Genomic DNA, 16847 nt, shown 5'->3' with positions numbered 1-16847 from the left:
TATAGGAATTAATATTTTAGAGTCTCAAAAAAAAACATATAATTTTATATATATATATATATATATATATATATATATATATAAACAATAAAACTATCTTAAAAATCTTTCTTTAAACGTCGAATTGTACTTATTTATATTATTATATGCATTCAATGCGCTTATATAATAAAAATACTTTTAAGAGCTGTTTCTTTAATCTCTGCGAGAGGCTTTTTCGTCATTCATAAAAAGTCACTGTCTGAATCGTCCTTTCAGACTCGTTGGCTCGCTTCGTGGCAAGTCCAAAAAGGCGAGCGAAGATTTGGAAGCGCTCGAGAACATCGAGCGTGAGATCGAGCGCTTGCGGAAACGATTAAACGAGGCGCGCGAAAGCGCCTCGAGCTTGTACATTTACGGCATTGATCAAGACGCAATCGAGGCTGAACTAGGCGACTTGCATTCGCAAGTCGAGGACTTCATCGACACTGCGAAGAAGTTCTCAGGAAGCATTAAGGCGCGGTACCAAGCTAGCCAGCAGCTGGTACCGAGCGACATTACCCAGCATCTGACTGCACTCGAACTCTGTGCCGAGGCAACAGCACAGGCGATGGAGGAAAAACAGAGAGATCAGAAACGTGCCAGGACCACCAGATCGGACTATTTGGCCGACGTGGACGAGGTGCAGGCATGGATCCAGCAGGCTGAACTTAAAGTACAAAACAGATCGATCGAACCGGCCGTCCTCAGGGAGCATCTCAGACAGATACAAAATGAGCTGGGCACGATTAGCGACAAGCTCGAACGACTGACGAAAAACGGGCAAACTATCATTAAGAACACGAGGGATGACGCTGAGAAAGAGCTGATCAACAGCACAATCAACAATCTCTCCGAACAGCTGGCGCAGGTCAAAAGCTGGCTGGAGGAGAAGAAACAAATTGTGGGCGACACCCTAGACGCCTGGCAGAGGTTCCTCACTCTTTATGAGGACGTTAAAGCATGGACGGAGGAAAAGAAACAGTTTCTAGTCGAGCCGCTTAAGCTCAGCACTCTTGTACAATCCAGACAAAGACTGCACGAATATTCGGTACGTGGTAAATCATCTCTTTAGGATTCACGCGACAGTATTTAGCTGACATTATCTTCATTTTATAGACGGCGGTCAAGAGCTGCAAGCAAGTAAATAAAAATCTTAGCGATATGAGCAGAGAATTAGAAAATATCGGTCAGGTAACTAGCGTAGGCGATCTGCCGGAAAAGTTGGCTGAGGCAGAAGAGGGCAAAGTACAGGTCGAGGGTCAGCTATTGGAAAGGGTTAGTGAATAGCACTCTCTTGAACTGATATCTAAACAATTGCTATTTGAATTAGTTAAACTGAAAGTCCCCGTATTGCAGAATGCATTGCTGCAAGAGGCCAGTGAAGAATGGGAGCAATGTGAGAGGAAGATGAAGGATGCGCGAAATTGGATGGAGAAGGCCAAACAGACACTGGAGTCGCCGCAGAACAAGAAGAAATCGTTGCGCGATCAGCATGCAATCCGCGAGAAAATGCTTAGCGACATTGCGATTCAAAAGACGAAGATCACAATCTCGGTAGAGAAGCTCGAGGTGCATTTTAGGTCCGGTATCGGCGGTGATAACCGAGTCAGAAACACCGCTGATGATTTGATCGCCGAACTCAACGCCCTTCACAATACCGTCAAAGAACAAACGAGTTCTTTGGAAGTCTGTTTAGCACAGATAGATCAATATCAACAGGTTAGCGGAATGGAAAAAGTGCCAATCGGCATTTTGGTTTTATTCGACCACGAATCATTCACAATTATCTATTTCTCTGTATCGCGAGCGAAAGAACGTATTGTTTTCGTTTCAGGAAATTCAACAATTGAGACAATGTATCGTGCAGGTGGAGCAACAGCTGAGAACAGTACTCAGCCCGACGTACATGACGAACGATCGAGAAAAGGCTTTCCAAGAACAACAGGTAGGCATCTTCTTTCCATTACTTGCACAAGTGCGCTGAAGCAGCAGTTAATTTTGGCATTTAATGACATTTTCGATACCAACTCAAAACCACCACCAAGAAAAAACGCGTTCCTTTATATGACGAACTCTTTGAATTATTGTATCGTGCGCGCTATTGTCGGAGATAATTTTCTTCGTTTTCACGTGCGCGGTTAGGCAAATTCTTTTTTATTTAAAAATAGCAATGGAGCACAATCAGAATGCACGGTAACTTTTAACTAACCGTCGATCGAGCCACTAACCATATATGTATAACTAGAACCTGGAACAAATTTCCGAGTTATTTGCCATTTTATTTTATTATGTCAGAAAGACTGAATGAAACTTAGATTTCAGTACAAAATGCTATTAAGAAATGGCCAATAACTATATATAAACAACTACCAACGGAAATATCTTCTTAAATGAAACATTTTCATCAAATTATAATCAAATAGTTGTAACTATTGAAATAATTAATTTGTATGAAGATGTTTCCGGCCATATGTATATTGTACCCATCTTTCATTTCACATCTTACATTTTTCTTTTATGCGCAAACCTTATTTTTGTGCCCTCATGCATTAAAACTTTATAAAGCGTTACTAAATAGATCAATAATATTTTATCGAGAACTTCATTTGTTAATCGAATTCTTTATTGCTACTTGTGTTAAACTTTAGATAATTTACCAGTCTAATATATAATCCCAAATTTCTAATTTAAAATTTTTTAAACTACATCATATCTTACTATCACAGATAACTATATCATCTACTAATTATTATTAAATTTGCCTATCCTACGCTTTGTACAATAAACAATGCGAAAATTGGAAATTGGTTAAAAAATTGTTTATTTCTCTCTCCTTTATATGATAATATTTGTCACTTATTAACGAATTGGAAATTGAATCTTGAAAGTTTTCGATTTTACGTGTTCATCATGGTGGTACACTATTTACGGGGTGCTGGTTGGTATCATGTTCTAACTATCTCGTTTCGTTTTTCTTTCTCACCTTTACGTATACACATAATCTACAATACTTCACAGACGTACGTACCTTAGTTCCTAAAATTACTTAAACTTGTACTGTTGTTCTGAAGGAGATTACTTGATTTTGCTTGTTTTCTGTGTTTCTTTTTTCTGGTTTTTATTATTTTATTTATCATGTTTACTTTATCATACACGTATTCATCACTACATTTTCATATATGTTCACTCTCACATGTATATATGTGTCTACACACAGGCACGTGCGCGCGCGTGTGTATCAACGTAAATAAGCAATCACGCACACACGCCACTTACGTTTTTAGGATGAAAGACCGTAGTAAAACGCGAAGTATTATCGCACATTCACGTAAAATGTGTCATGCACCGTTCACATATACACATTCCTTATGTAATTTTTGGACCTTTATTTAACATGGAAAAGAGCATTTACGAGTCACATGAAAATCAAGTGACCTCCGATATCAAGAAACGTGTCGAGACCATGCAAGACACACAGACAGAATGTCCAAGCCTTCTTTTCTTACGATTTATATTAGATTCTGTTTATTATTATTTTGTTGCTCACATTTTATCAATTATTTCATTTATAAATTTTTCTTTGCTATATTTCCTATTCCTTTACACCTTCGCTATTTCCAACGGTTGCCTGTGCTACTTTATCTGCCACTATCACATCCTTTTATTTCACTACCTTTGTCATTATCGTATTTTATCCCTCTTGCGATCATTATCGTCTACGTCGTCTTCGGGACTGCTACCGGGATCGTCATCATTTTGCTCATTATTCATCATTTCTGATCGTCACTTTTTCCGCTCTATACTCTTTTTCCTTAACATTCCTGTTCCTCACTTCCTTTCTCTCGCTCGTTCGACGTGTTATACACTCTCATTTTGCGTTTACGATTCTATGCGCGATTAGATCTGCCGCGAGAAAATCAAATCCTTGCAAAGTAAAATCCAGGCACGTACTGAAAGATCTAAGCTACTCGTGCAACGAGGGACACCGGACATGGAACCCTCGGACCTATGATAATAAAGATCTATTGCCGTTGAACCGGTTCTGATTGTCGTTAATTTTGATTATTAATTATACGAATCAAATCGCTTGTCTGATCTTAAGTTTTTTAACATCCTTATTTGCTACCGTGTCAATCGAAGAATAACGATGACGATAGCAGCCGCGTATCAAGTTCCATATTTAAAACTTGATCAAAGGCAATATTAACGACAAGAACAAACTAGCGAAAATATAACATGAAACTTTCGTCTTCGTCGTCGGCGTTCCTCGATAAAATTCAAGCGATTATGTTTTTAGTGTCACAACTTTTCTAAGTAAGAGTTTTTATCGATCATTGATTTTTTCTAATAGTTATCGCTCCACGAGATTTTGAACGAGATTATATTAAGTAAGAAAAATAAAAGTCCTGTTTATTGCCAATCGATATTCGAGTACATTCATTCACGAAACCCATTCAGTTGACTTGTGTATCTTGAGAGACTCGATAAAGATTTTTCGATACTCGCTCAAATAAATCTTAGCTTTAAAAATAATGCTATCCCTATCCCACGATAAATGTAAAAAGAATCCTCGAAATTGACATGGTATATGTATTCTATTGTTGTGCCTTGGCTGACCTTCCGCAACGGATAAAGCAGAGCCTGCAGGAACGGATGGAAGATTGGAAGCAACGCAGCAAAACACTGCTGGATCAGATATACGCGGTAGATCCGTACTACGTATCTTCAAACGAATACCGGCTCATCGGTCAAGCCTCGTATGCCGATATCGCAGCGGGACGTACTAGTCCGAGTTCGAGAAACTGTAGTCCGTACAGACAACAACGAGACGTTACTCCTTCTACCACGGTCACGCAAGTATTACGACCTGCGCTTATACGAGTTCAGAAGTCGACTGTAGAATGTCTTCCATTAAATGAAGCACAAGTGTCAAAAACACAAATTCAGGAAAGTGACCTGGACAAACCGAAGACGCAACCGCAAACCAAAATGCAGGCACAATGCGTGCAGACCGTGGACGATCAAGCTACAATCGGAGTGGAAGAGAATCAACAAGATGTATCCGAAGTCCTTGTTGAATCGCACGTAACTCATCGAGGACGATCGCCTACGCGGAGGTTGAACTCGTCTAATGCGAGAGACCCGAAGGCGATGGTGATTCAAGAGGAAGAAGTCGACAGATATAACCATCGTCGATTTAGAGTGACTCCCAGGCAAGAAGCGCGAGCAGAATCCACAAGAAACACATTGGCACCACATGAAGAACAAAAAGGACGTTCGCTCAGTCCCATGTGGGTCCCCGGTTCCACTTCTTATGCTGATATTCTTCGCGGAAATATGCAAATGACGCAGGCTAACACTTCTTTTGCGGAGCCATCCAGGCAAGACATGGTTCCTTTATCCGGAGAATCTTCACGATCTTCGCGTGGTCGAACTCAATCTCCTCGCACGGAACAAGTCCCTGTGAACTTCACCGTAAACGTAGACGAATCTCAACAAATCACCGAAGCTTCGCAAGTCGCACCAACGCAAGAGACGCAGGTAGAAAACGTACAAATCGCGGAGGCTCACTGTCAATCTCCTGAAATTTCCGCGATGAAAGTAGAAGAGCAAAGCTATACCGAATCCGGGCCGAGTAACTGGGCCGACAAAGATTTGGAAGATATGCTGCAACACGTCAAGCCTTATGAGAACGTGCAGAGACAGCCAGTCACCGAGACAGTGCAGTCAACCGAGATGTACGATTACATGGTACCGGAACCGATGCCGAAGTTAATAGGTTTTATCGGGTCTCAGCTCAGAACGTATCCGGTGAGTTCGTATGTTTATGCATCTTCCGGTCATCAACAAGTGCAACAACTCGATACTACAAACTTGAATCCTTATAATAACAGCTCTTTGACTTACGCACCAGAGCACTATGTAGTGCAAACTTCATATCTTCCAACACCAGATATTTATCAACAAACTCCGATGCAGCAACAATGTTCCGTTAACGACACGAGAAACGAGATTCCGATGTTGGTAGAAAAACCTACTGAAGTACCAGTAACTAAACAAGATATTCTTCAAGACGCGATTATAACTGAATCTATCGATACGTCTAAGCAGGAAGAGTCTGTAAATACCTCGGAAATTTCTATCAAAACAGAAGGAAAAGATACGTTATCTTTGAATAATATCGAATCCAAAGCGCAAATCTTTTCTTACGCACAAATACTCTCACAGGGACTCAGCCCACGCATTACTTCAACACATATCATCAATAAATCGCCGACCGAGGATCAACAGAATAAGGAACAATCCTCTCTATCGTTCCGCGAATTATCGCCGTTGCAGGAACCGAAGTGCGAGCAAGATTCGATTCCGAAATCCAAGCAATTTCAACAATCTAAAAAGAACGACTGGGACATGATAAAAAAACGGGAGATCAAAAAGAGGCAATCGAGTGATAAAACTGAACAAATAGATGAGAAAAAATCTCGAAAGCTTGTTGATAAGCCAATCGAGAAACAGAAAAAAGAAAAATTAAACCCGTCGAAACAATTGGAAACGCGAGACGAATCTAATATCATCAGTGATAGTTCAGAAAAGAATAAAAGAGAAGAAAAACCAGTGCAACGAGAAAAACAAATAACTGATTCTAAAGATATGAATCTGCTGCAAGAAAAGAAACGTAAGCAGAAGAAGAAAAAGGTAGATAAATCTGTAGGAGACGAAATTGACAAAGCTCTCAAAGAGATCGAGGATATGGATAAAGTAAAATCTCAGAGAGAAAAATTTAAGGAGCAAATTGAAGAACAAAACAAATCTCAAAATTCTGCTAACGAGACGCTGGGAAAATGTAAAGATGATGTTGACAAAAAACGGAGAAAATTTGGCGAAACATCCATTAAATCAAGAAAGTCTAAAGAAATAACGAAAATAAAAGAAAACACACCGCTCGAACAAGCTACATTGCAAAATCAGATCAATGCAAGAGATCAATGTATTTTGAAAGATAACGCGGATAAAGAGAATACAAAAGATGTGAAAATTTTAAATTCTAACGGCGAAGAGAAAGTCCAGAAAGATATTTCCAACGAAATGTTAAAAGACCAGTCTCAAATCGATATCCATATATCTGATAATTCTGACAAATGCGATATTAAAACAAAACATAAAAATAAAACAGACAAAAATACAAAAAACAAAGAACAAAGCGAAAAATCTTCAGAGAATAAAGTCCAAAAGCAATCCGATGCTCTAAGTGATAAGAGAAATGATAAAACGAATATTGTCGATGAAAGCAATATAACAGAAACTGTAAAACTGTCAGTCGCTCACAATATCGAGTTGGAAAACGAGAAATCAAATACGATAAAAATTGAAAGCACAAAAAAACAGAAAGGTGCTTCAAAAAAAGAGAAAAATAAAACGAAGTCGAAGAAATCAGAACTGGATGCAGAGAGTAATGATAAAAATCGAGAAAAACTTGAGAATGATACTAAAGAAATAATCGATGATAAAAGTCTGGAATCTATTGAACCAGTAATTGATACCGAAAAGAAAGATTCTAAATTAAAGGCACTTGATACCGCGGCACTTGATAAAGTAAATAGCAACGCGAAAGGTAAAACTAATTCTAAAAAGAAAGACAAAGCTTCTAAAAGCAAAATGAAATCTGAGGTCGCAATCGATCATACATTATCAGTAAATCCGACAAGCAAAGTTCTAGATGAAACTAAAATAAGTTTGAATAATACAGAAATCGAAAAACCAAAAAATCAAGAAATTGATATTCCAAAATCAGAACAGATAATCGAAGCTGAAATTGCAGAGATAATAGAAATAATCGATAATCTTACAATTCAATCAAAAGAAATCGAATTGCCACCTAATACAGTCCCGCAAACACAAGATATAATACAAACTAATATTATATGTAAAAATGATGAAACAAATTATGATCGAAATAAAGCTGAAGAATTGACAGAGGATAAAAAACTAGAACATTGTCATGCAAATGCTGAATTAGGAGCAGAAAACCTTATGAGAGAAAATTCAGAGACAGCAGATACGATGGATGAGAAAAAAGCTATTAATAGTCATATTAAAATGATTGAAAAAACTGAGAAACGCGAAACAGAGAAATGTCAAATGAAAACGGGGAAACAGAAGAAATCTCAAAAAACGAAATTTAATACTCAAGATAAAAATAAAATAAGCAAAGATGATATTAAAACACCACGGCTTGTTGAAAGCGAAAATAAATCTGTTGGAAAAAAAGACGAACTTAATTCCGAATCAAAACCTTCAAGTGCATCTACGATAGAAAATTTCGTCCAATCTATAGAAAAAACAAATGTGTCTGAGCATGTATTAGTACCCGATAACAGTTGTCTTATTCAATCAAAAACGGATGCCGAAAATAACTTTGATTTGAAAATAGACGAAAGAGAAAATGCAACGCCTTGCCAAGTTAATAAACGCGAGCCATCTCTTTCTAAGAGTAAGAAAAAGAACAAGTCGAAGGGCAAAACTGTCATTCAATCTACTGCATCAACACCTAATATAAAATCTACAGAAAAATCTGAATTGACAGATGTGGATCAGACTGCAGTAAGTGCAATCGTCAAGCCAGTTATATCAATAAAGGAAGATGTACATAACAAAACTATGGAGTTTATCAAAGATACTGAAAAATCAGAAGCAGTCTCTTTGATTACAGAAGTTATAAAAGAGATTTCGGAGCCAGCAATTTGTCCTAAACAAGAAGAATTAGGCAAAAATCCATCTTCGCCTACAAAAATTGATAATGTTGAGACCGAAGAGACGCAAGAATTATTAAAAAACACTGAAGCTGAGTTCGATTCTAAAGTTTCGAGCGATTCGGTCGACGAGGCTAAAATACATGAGCAACACAAGGAAAATATACATAATAATAATTTAGAATCCGAACAATTGCCATCAACAGGAAAGGCTTTGATCATAGAGAAAACGGTTATTACCGTAACCACTACCAGCACGAGTATTCCAGGATCGATAAAAATCACACCTGCCAATATCAAGTCCGTTAAATCGGTGGAGATTTTAGAAAATATACCCTTACCCAAAATCGTAGGTTCAAAAGTCACCGAATTAATCACTTTGCGTCCTGAAACCGTAGAGGCTAGTCTCACCACTACTTACGCTAGGGTACCGAACGATATTCCCGTTTGTAGTTGTCCGGAACAATCAGATCAGACAATAAATTCCCAAACAATAGGTTTAATTTCCGCGAGTTCCACCGATAACATAATGACATCCGATGAATCAGCTCCGTTCGATAGTATGCAAGATAGGAAGGTTTGCCCGGGCATTTCAGAAAAATTCCATGACGCGCCGATGATCATTGCGCTTGAAGATAAAAAAGGAGAACTTGTTGCTCATTTAGATGATAACATAGAAAGACAGGAAGGATCAATTTTATTAAATGAATTCACAATTGAACAGGAAAATATCCGTCAATCAGATATAAAAATTTCTGAAGAGGAACGCGAGACAGATAATATGAAAAAAGAAGAGACATTCTCCGGTGATATTATTTCACAGAATGATAATATTATAAAAAGTCAAAATATTAATAATTCTGTCGAAACAGATAATACTACGGTAATTACTAAAATTAATCAAGACGTATCATGTATTGCAAATATGAAAAACAAAGAATTAGAAGAAAATGAAGTAGAAAAAAATAAAGTCAATGTCGAAACTCAGAGTAACCAAGAAAAAGCAGTAGATGAACAAACAGTTATAAACATTAGTAAAATAAAAAGCGAGAATATACCCGAAAATATAAAAACAAAGAAGCAAATAATACCTGATTATTTCTTAGATGTTATTAAACCTTATGCCATGGATCGTCACGCTTATAATAACGCAGAAAGTAATTTTTATCGCCATTTCAAAATAGTTAAAATAATAAAAGAGGTTCAATCACCCGCTGCTGTAATTCCAACAAAATCAGAAAATATAGAAAGAATTGTACAAGAATCAGTAATGAAACCTAAATCTGAGAACCGAGAAATATCTGAAATTAATTCCAGAAGACATGCTCTTATCATAGAGACATCAAAATATCCGATCAGCAGTTTTTACGAAATTGAGTCACAATGGATTAAAGATAAATCCATCTCTGAAAAATCTATATCTGTATCAACTGATGACTCCGATTTAAGAAATTCTGCAGTAGAAAAGATTGAACAAACTATTGAAAAGAAAATGCCAATAGATGCAGTGTCAGCCGAAGAAATTCGACAACCAAATATAACATTAGTTAACACAACTGCTAATACTATATCAGTCACTGATATAACAGAAGATTTAAATGGTACTAGCATCGATTCAACATTACAAGAAATTAGCAAAATTACAGAATTAAATGCATCACCTGTTGAAAAAATCAGTGATAATCAATTGATAAATGCTGGAGCAATAACAGACACAAATATACAAATAGAAGAAGCTGTTATGAAAGATAATATTAAAACCGAACAAGAATTATTAGAAATTAAAACAACACCAATAGTGGTATCATCTATAAATCTGAAATCTGATGATGCTTGGATTGATCTTCTTGAAGAGGAAATAATACTTGATGACGATTTTGACGTTCCAGAAACTCAAACAGTAACTGATGTCACTCTCGATGATCAAATTAAAAAGACAGAAGAAGAGATTGAGAAGGAAGAACCAATTATTGAAAAACAAGAAGAAAAGATTGAAGGAGAGATTGAGAAAAAAGAACAAATTATTGAAAAACGAGAAAAAGAGTTTGAGAAAGAAGCAAAAATTGAAAAACCAGAAGAAAATGTTGAAAAGAAAGAAATAATGATCGAAAAACAAGAAGAAAAGATTGAAAAAGAAACGATAATTGAAGAACGAGAAGAAAGAATTCAGAAGAAAAAAGAACAAATTGAAACCTTAGATAATGCAACTCAGATAGAAACTGCTGTTAAAGATGAATATCATATTGCCATAGAAGATATTCAGAATAATATTTTGTATACGGAAAGCAAGAAGCAAAGCGAGAAAATGAAAAACCAATCAAAGAGAAAAAAGGAATCAAAGCATATTAAAGATGCAAAAGCTAAAGATTATGCAAAGATTAAAGATGGATCTAAGAAACAAAATGACGTCGAAATTAAAATAGATACTACTGACAGCGGTTTATCACCAGCACAAAGTAATCTAGAAAAACATGAAACATTGAAGAAAATAACTGAACCTAATATAGAAAAATCTTTAACAGCGGATGAACAACAGTCTGAATCATCCAAAGATAATGCAAAATTGAAAGATTTAAACGAATCTATAGTGAAGCAAAAAGTGCATGATACTATTGACGAAGCACACAAAAAACCGTTATCCAAATTCGAAGAACATAAATCAAAATCTAGTAAAAAATCTAAGAAGCAAGTGGAAAAGTCTGCAATTATACTCAAGGAGAAATTAGCAACGTCAGAACACCAAGATAACACGAAGGAAAATCACAATAACGTACTTTCTAAAACGACGGAAATCGAATCGAATGTACTTGGAGCATCATCGATTGTACAAAAACAACAAGAATCAACAGAGAATAATGTGCCTAAATACGACAGTTCATTAAATTCGAATGTCAAATCGTGGGCAACCATCGTTGGTACCACAGAAACAACTGTTTTGGAAGGCGATTCTTTGAATACTCAAACATCCACTATTAGTTGTCAAGATGCAATAGATAATGCTAAGAATATTGTAGAACAACCACAAGCATCAGTCGTGCATAATTTATGCGAAATTTCATCAAAACAAGATATCCACTTCTCTCCATTAGAAAAACAAACAAGTAAAGATGTTAGTGAGGAATTAAAAGCAACAACGACAGATGAAATTATCAAACCGATTGCGGAAAAATCTATTGAATCAAGGAAACAGCTTAAAGAAGGCAATAAATCTTATGCGCAAGTCGCAGCCTCTTCTCGACGAACTCCTCCCCAGACTTCTCAAGAAGAAATATGCGCTGATCTTAACACACGTATAATTGAACCTATTCTTTTAAAGCCTGATGATAAAGCGAACAATGCAAAAATATCCACTTCCGACGAGATGCATGAAAATATAAATACAGAAAAATTATTAGAGCAGGATAAACAAGTTGATAAAATAATGGTGCATCAATCTCCTGACCAACAAACGAGTATAGTAAAGCCTATTTCCCAAAACGTATCAATTCCTTGGGTAGAAGAAATAGAGAAAGAAGCATCTCTTTCGTCTACTTGTGTTAATCTTACTGGTTTAAAAGATGACGAAACGTGTATGAAAGTAGAAACAAATACATGGGCTGCAATAGTTGGCAAAAAATCCATAGAATTGCCAGAAGTTAATAGCGTTCCTAGTCTCGGGCAAAATCTTCATAAGGAACAGACTGCAGAACAACGGCCTTCGGCGCAGGTCCAAATTTATGTAGAGGAGACCCTCGAACAAAAGCCGATAGAGAATTTGATTCAAGTAGACGAACAAGGTTTCATGGAATTTGTTAAACGAAAAGAATTGCGCTCCAGACGTTCTAGATCGCGTTCTCGAAGTGCTAGACGAAATGACGGACACTCAGTTGTAGAAATTTCAGATTCGGACAAGAAGATTAAAACGTCAAATGTAGAATCTGAAAATATTAAAACCGAGAAGAAGATTGAAGATAAGAATAAGGAGCCTACACAAAAACATGATAATGAACAAAAAATAATCGATGAGGAGAGCGACGAATTGGCAAATATTATTAAAAAAGATGTTGTGCAAGAACTCGCTAAACCATCTAAAAAGATGAATGCATCTAAAAATAAAAATACAGTTAAGCAGCAAAAAGATTTGCATAAGCGTAAGAAAGAAAGTGAGAAACTACTTGCTGAAAATCAAGATCAGAATGCTGAGAGTACCACTATTCAAGAAATAAAGCCTGTACAAGACAAAACATTTGAAGACAGAAAAAGTAAGTCAGAGAAGAGCAAGTCTAGCAAGGATCAAATAAAACAACACACTCAAGTTAATGAGCAAAAAGAATTAACACATATCGAAAAACCAAGAGAAGAGCAGAAATTAGTAGATGACATGGAAATATCTAATAAGTTTCAAGATACAAATGCGCAAGACAATGAATGTAAAAATGCAAAAGCATTTCCAATTACAGAGCAAAGTAGTGCTACGAAATCTAAGAAAAAATCGAAAAATAAAAAAGTAAAAATCACTACTGAACAGTTGATTAAAAATGTATGCGTCTCCGACATAAACAAGGAAGCGATTATAGCTGAAGATTTAGAAGAGAAAAAGGAATTATTAACGGAGCCAAAATTAGATGACGAAATAAAAATAAAACTCGAGGAAGCAGTTACTACAGATATAACATATAATAAGTCAACGAATTTGAATGAAGAAATTCCAGCAGAGGAGACTAACAAACAAGAAAATATTGAGCAACAGGCTATGACTTGTGACAAAACTACAGAACAAGAAAGCATTGAGCAGAATATGACAGTTGACGAACCAAAGAATACAAAGATGTGTGAACAATCATACATAAAACAAGCGGAGGAAAAAATAATGGAACAGAAAGAAATTTCTAAACTTACAAGAGCGGAGAAACGAAAACAAAGAAAAAAAGCAAGAGCTTTAGTGCAAAATGAACCAAGTGAAAGAAAAGAATTTGATACGGAAGAAGATGTAGCCCAAAACAAATCTATTGATTCACTTGGCAAAACAAACATTATTGAAGATGTTAAAGTCGAAAAAACGGATGAAATAACCGAAGAAGTTGCAAATATTGCACCATTAAAAGATAGAATGGATGTAGCATCTGCAAAGAAAAATGATGAATCGATAACTGAAATACAGACTGCACAAATAGAAACAATTGACAAATCTTTAGAGAAATCCGAAATTGTAATCGAAAATAAAGCATTACTTTCACAAGTAAATCCCATAAAAGATAAAGAGAAACACAAAAATAAGGCTAAAGTAAAGAAAGAGAAACGGCAAAATAAAACCAAGTCTCAAGATTTTATAAAGACATCTACTGCTGACTCCACGGAAACTGAAACTTCATTTACTGCAGAAAAGACTGAGATTATAAATGTCTCTAAGGATGTAATATCAGATATTGCACAGATCAAGAAAGAAGATGTCAAAAGTCAAAAATTAGACAATGAACCAACTAAAATTTTACAATTTTCGAAAGATACAATTGATAAGAACGATTCCTTTGTTACATCGGAAACAACCGAACAAGAAAATATTAAGAAATCTGAATTACTTACATCATCTATAAAAACAGAAATAGCTGAAATTAAATATCCATCCGAAAAAAGAGATGAACATGAACACAAATCTTTGAAAAAGCTTGATGCTAAATTCGAAGATCAACAAGAGTTTCAGGAACAAGAAGATTTGTCAAAATGTGCAAAACAAGATACTACTGATATTATAGATGAAAATGTATCGACTACAAGCAAAATGATTGATGTAACTGGAAAAGAGACAGAGTTGAAAACAGAATCCAGTTGCGATTATTCAAAAGAAGAGAAGGAAAATGTTTTAATTGAGACGAAACTTGAAGAAAACTTTGAAACATCTAATAAACAAACAAAAGATGAAATCAAGTGTGAACAGGAAACATATGAAAAACAAATAAAATTATTAGAAAATAATAATACTACAGAACCAACAGCAAATTCAGAAAAAATCACGGAGAATGAACAAATTGATCAAAATATTGATCAAAAAGAGAAGTTTGTTAAACCCGAGGAAGCCGAATCTGGCTATAACATCACTTTGACAATGGTTGATATAGAACAAACCGAATTGCCTCAAATAAAAACACTCGATCCTAAATCAGATGACACTTCGGAATTGTACGATATCACGGTTAACACTGATGTCACAAAAGTAAAATCAATACCAGATAATATTGAAACAAATAAATCTGATGAAAAAATAGGTGAATCCTGTCAAATTAATGATATTCACATGCCGGTAGAGTTTTCAAACGACTTGATAAATGTCACCATAAAGCATTCATTACCTCTCAATGAATTATCTTCAGCTGTGCAACACTCCTTCGAAGATGAGGATAAATTGAAACGCGTCGCAAGCATTGAACAAGAGAACTTCGATGTTTCGGTCGAGCCCGTGAAATCCAAAGTACAATTCTATATAGCGGATGAGATTTTAGTTTTGAATCCTGACCGAAAGAAGAACGTATCATCGGCGTTTCTTATGCAGGAACAACCTACATCCAAATTATGTAATTCACGATATCTCTCAAACGACCATGGTTTTTGGCTTGACAAACGATCCTATCACGAAGCCGAGCGCGATCACTTCGAGGACTTAGCTTTTCACATGAAAAAAAGACTTTCACGCGGTAACCAACGCGATTCCGACGATCGTCATCGTCCTAGAGATCATGACGACGATCACGACGGCGATAATTCGGGCGGTAGATCGCGGGACACTTGCGGAGATTCGCGTTTCTTTTTCGGGGCACCCCAGACAGAGCGTATGATAGCCGACTTGCCCGGTGGCATATGTAGCTGGAGAGATTATAGCACTTATCTATCGAATGAGAGCGAGCGAACGCCGGATCATAGCTTGTCACTTGACGTGATTAACAATCAAGCGGTTGATTCAGACTTATCGTTGCCAAACGATGTCCCATTATCGTCTCTTGATCTCCCTTTAACGTCTCCCTCCTTCAACGATCCACTGACCGAGTCGCATACAAAGTCTCTCGCTTCCGAAGTAGATCCGAAGGAGTACCCCGCCATCTCTTCTTCGAATAACGTCCAAAGTCCTGATTATCCTAGCACTTGCATCCAATCGTCGACCCTCGCCCATCTTCGTCCACGATCCAAACTGCATTTAGGTAAAGAGACGAGGCAAGAATCTATGCAGCGATGCAGTTCGGATGAGGAAGTGGAGAAAAAAACGGCCGAAGACGAGATTGAAAAAAGGATACGCAGGATCCAGGTGCGATCACCGTCATGGCCAGTGTTCGGTCTTCTAGTCGAGTTTGAACCAAGTCTATTGTCATATGTATATATACATGTATATGTATATATATTCGTTGCCTTATCATTAATTTTTCGTTCCCTCTCTTTCTGTCTCTTATTCTATAACGATTACGTTTTCTTTTTGCTGTTCGATACTGAGTCCAGTATGTGTAATTTTCGTGTGTGGTGATCCATCAATATAGCGCGCATGTGTGTGTGTGTTTATGTGTATATATTGTTATTCTCTTCCTGCTATTGCTATATTATTGATTTATTGTTATTTTAACTTTCCTCTAATCCCACATAGCAAGACATAATTAATTTTTTTATCAATAGAGAAACCAAATTAAAATTAATTAATAAAATATCCTTGCCGTTTGCATGAAATAGTAATAATTTCATCATCTTTTTATAATATGTTATCTGCATTATATTTGCATGCTTATTTCGCTCTTACATAAATATATGTATAAATAATATTATTTGCAATAGTGTCTCTTCTCACATTACGTACACTTCAACATGCCAACCTTTTTATCATTATATTGTTGTTATAGCTTGTAATATTAAAAGTTCAAGATATAATATATAACTAAATAGTAATCTATATGATAAAGAATTATTAGCAATTAATAGGGAATAAAAATTAATACACAGTTTTTAATTCTTTTGACTTTTGGTCGCTGGCAACTTTACGTGATAGGTCTTTGCATTCGGATTGCTTAGCAAAATATTCACTGACATCTTGCATGAAGATTTTTATCGTTCCATACGTAGTAA

At 36.2% G+C, this 16847-nt stretch overlaps 1 protein-coding gene across 2 annotated transcripts in view; it reads left to right on the top strand.

The window, feature by feature from the left end:
* The window catches only part of LOC115246052 (nesprin-1), a 100748-nt gene that overhangs the window by 53189 nt on the left and 30712 nt on the right, over window positions 1–16847 (top strand). The window contains exons 38-42 of one of the 2 annotated variants that reach the window (XM_029824638.1): window positions 259–1069; window positions 1138–1296; window positions 1378–1740; window positions 1856–1966; window positions 4657–16044. In XM_029824638.1, the coding sequence (XP_029680498.1) occupies window positions 259–1069; window positions 1138–1296; window positions 1378–1740; window positions 1856–1966; window positions 4657–16044 (12832 nt within the window). Of the gene's footprint in view, window positions 1–258; window positions 1070–1137; window positions 1297–1377; window positions 1741–1855; window positions 1967–3922; window positions 4446–4656; window positions 16045–16847 lie in introns of those variants that run through there. The other variant, XM_029824639.1, reaches the window with a different exon arrangement.

The sequence above is a fragment of the Formica exsecta genome, unplaced genomic scaffold (assembly GCF_003651465.1).
Source record: "Formica exsecta isolate Colony F162 unplaced genomic scaffold, ASM365146v1 scaffold138, whole genome shotgun sequence".
NCBI lineage: Eukaryota > Metazoa > Arthropoda > Insecta > Hymenoptera > Formicidae > Formica > Formica exsecta.
This window is presented reverse-complemented; position numbering and strand designations above follow the sequence as displayed.